General features: G+C 52.6%; 1 protein-coding gene across 1 annotated transcript in view; it reads right to left on the reverse strand.

Moving 5' to 3' along the window:
• EAH_00049490 (hypothetical protein) overlaps positions 1-2946 on the reverse strand; it is a gene marked incomplete at both ends in the record, with an annotated part of 6559 nt that extends 3613 nt beyond the window's left edge. The window contains 3 exons of the mRNA XM_013394359.1: positions 182-304; positions 491-1091; positions 1903-2946. Coding sequence (XP_013249813.1) covers positions 182-304; positions 491-1091; positions 1903-2946 — 1768 coding nt within the window. The remainder of the gene's footprint in view (positions 1-181; positions 305-490; positions 1092-1902) is intronic.

A 2946-nucleotide genomic window follows, 5' to 3' on the forward strand; every position in this document is an offset into this window, starting at 1 on the left:
AGAGAGAGAGAGAGAGAGAGAGAGAGAGAGAGAGAGAGAGACAGAGACAGAGACAGAGACAGCCCTCTCTCTCCTTTATCTGTTTGCTGCTCTCCTTGTGAAAACCGCAAGGAGACAGCCGAATGCAGCAAGAGAGACAGCAGACAGCAGCAGGTTTAGAGACAGCAAAATATGCATTTACAGACGAGACAGCAGCAAGAGAGCAAGGAGGGTCTGGCTGCTGTTGCTGCTGCGGTTGCTGTTGCTGTTGCTGCTGCTGCTGTTGCTGCTGCCGTTGCTGCTGTTGCTGTTGCTGTTTCTGCTGCTGGTGCATGCAGAGACAGCTGGTGCTTTACTTGTGAGTTTATTTATTTGTCTCTACCTGTATTTTTGTTGCTTGCAGATGTTTGTGCTTATCGCACAGCAGCAGCAAACCCTGCCTTCGAAGCTGCTGTCTTGCTGCTGCTCCTCTCCATGCTGCTTGCAGCAGCAGCATGCGGTGTCTGTACACCTCATTCTGTGGCAGCAGCAGCAGCAGCAGCAGCCGCTGCTGCTTAAAGGCCCTTCTAGCAGCGTAGCCTCTCCACGCTGCAGCAAGCTTTGTTGCTGCGCACCACTCCTCCTGCTGCTTTGCTGCTGCGTGTTGCTGCAGCAGCAGCAGCACCAACTGCTGCTGCTCGCTGCAGCAGCGACGCATGATGGATGCAGCAGCAAACCCTATCTTTTCTGCTGCAGCTTCTCTCCTCTGCTGTCTCTGCTGCTGCTGCTTCATGTACCGCCGCCAAGCCTGCTGCAGCACAACAGCAGCTTGCTGCTGCTTCTGCTGCTGCTGCAGCGCAGCAGCAGCTCGTGCTTCAAGCAGCAAAGCAGCAAAAACCTGCTGCTGCTGCAGCACTCTTGCTTTGATGTCCCACTCCTCCAAGAGAGACACCAGACGGAGACAGCGCTGCAGCAGCAGCTGCTGCTGCTGTTGCTGCCGCTGCTGCTGCTGCAGCTGCTGCGCTAAGGTCTCCTCTTGCTGCATACGCTGCCATTCATACATCATTTGCTGCTGCTGTATGTACACCTCGCGGCTTCTCTTCTCCTCAGCCTCCATGCATCGCTGCTCCCTTCTGCAAGTAAATAAATAAATAATAAATAAATAAATAAATATATATATATATATTTATTTATTTTTTATTTATAATATATATATACCTACATATACATATACTTATTTGCATGTACACAAACAAACAAATAAATATACAACGAAATAAAAACAGATAAATAAATATATTAATATGTAAACAAACAAATAAACTAATAAACAAACAGCAGCAGCAACAGTCACCAGCAGCAGCAGCAGCAGCCATCATCAGCAGCAGCAGCACCAACAGCAGCAGTAGCAGGAGCATGAGCCGTACGGGCAGCAGCAGCGGCACCAGCGCCAGCATCAACATTGGCAGCAGAAGCAGCAGCACTAACATTAGCAGCAGCAGAAGCAGCAGCAGCAGCAGCAGCAGCAGCAGCAGCAGCAGCAGCAGCAGCAGCAGCAGCAGCAGCAGCCCACTCCCTTCTTTCTTCAAGCCGCACTGCATGGCGCCTTTGAATGAATTCCTCTGTACTCATCAAATACTGCTCCTGCTGCTCGCGAGAACGAGACAGAAAACTGCAACAGCAGCAGCAGAAGCAGCAGCAGCAGCAGCAGCAGCAGCAGAAGCAACAGCAGCAGCAACGGCAATAGCAGCACGATCAGTAGCCTCATTCCCAGTAGAGCTGCAGCAGCAACAGCAGCAGAGAATGCTGGTGAAATTCTAACTGCAGCAGCAACAGTCGCAGCAGCATCAGCAACAGTAGTCGCAGCAGCAGCAGCAGCAGCAGCAGCAGCAGGTAGGTCTCTTCTGAGAAGAAACGTGACAGCAGCGATGCGTCTTCACTAACCTAAGGCCCTCTGCAGCAGCAGAAGCAGCAATGGGAGCAGCAGCAGCAGCAGCAGCGGCACTGAGTTTGCTGCTGCTTCCGAATGCTCCCTCATATAACTCCTGTTGTTGTCGCTGCTGCTGCTGCTGCAGAGTTGTCTCCTTGCTGCCATGCGCTGCAGCAGCCATCGATACACCTGAAAAAACCTTATCGGTGTCTGTTTGCTGCTGTTGCTGCTGCTGCTGTGGCTGATTTTGCTGTTCCCGTTGCTGCTGATCTTGCTGCTGCTGCTGTTGCTGTTGCTGCTCCCGCTGTTGTTGATGCTGCTGCTGCTGCTGTGGCTGGTGCTGCTGTCTCCGTTGCTGCTGCTCTTGCTGCTGCTGCTGTTGCTGGGTTGAGGCCAGTAGACTTGCAAAGAGATACCGAAGAGGGTTTGCTGCTGCAACAGCCCCAGAATCAGGAGTTGTTGCTGCTGTTGCTGCTGCTGCTGCTGCTGCTGCTGCTGCAACGGCTACAGCATTTGCTGCTGGCTGCGGCTGTATGCCGAGCTGGGCGTAGATTTGTGTGCGTCTCCTTTCTTCTTTTAGTGTCTCCTTAAGCAATCTTTTCTTTGTCTTTTGCTGCAGCTTGTGCAGCTTGAGTTCATGCTGCTGCTGCTGCTGCTGCTGCTCCGTGCGTATCTTTTGCTGCTGCTGCTGCAGCAACGTAGCCTTTTCTTCGAGTTGATGAAGGGCTTGCTGCAGCTGCCTCTGCTCCTTTCTTGCTTGCTGCATATCTGCTGGATTGCTTAAGTCTCTACCCTTCATTATAAACTCTTCTAGGCTGTCATCGCAGCTCGCTGCTGCCGCTGCTGCTGTTGTTGTGTCTGCGGTTGCTGCTGCTGCTGCTGTGGATGCAGCAGCAGCAGCAGCAGCAGCAGTTGAGGGGGCCTCAAGAAGGCCCTTTCCTGAATCGGCTGCTTCTGGCTGTAGCCCCATTGTTGCTTCTTGCTGCTGCTTCTCCTGCTGCTGCTGCTGCTCCTTTGTCTGCTGCTGTTGCTGCTGCTGTGTCTGCTGCTGCTGCTGC

This window comes from Eimeria acervulina, genomic scaffold (assembly GCF_000499425.1).
Source record: "Eimeria acervulina Houghton genomic scaffold, Eah_scaff802, whole genome shotgun sequence".
Classification (NCBI taxonomy): Eukaryota; Apicomplexa; class Conoidasida; order Eucoccidiorida; family Eimeriidae; genus Eimeria; species Eimeria acervulina.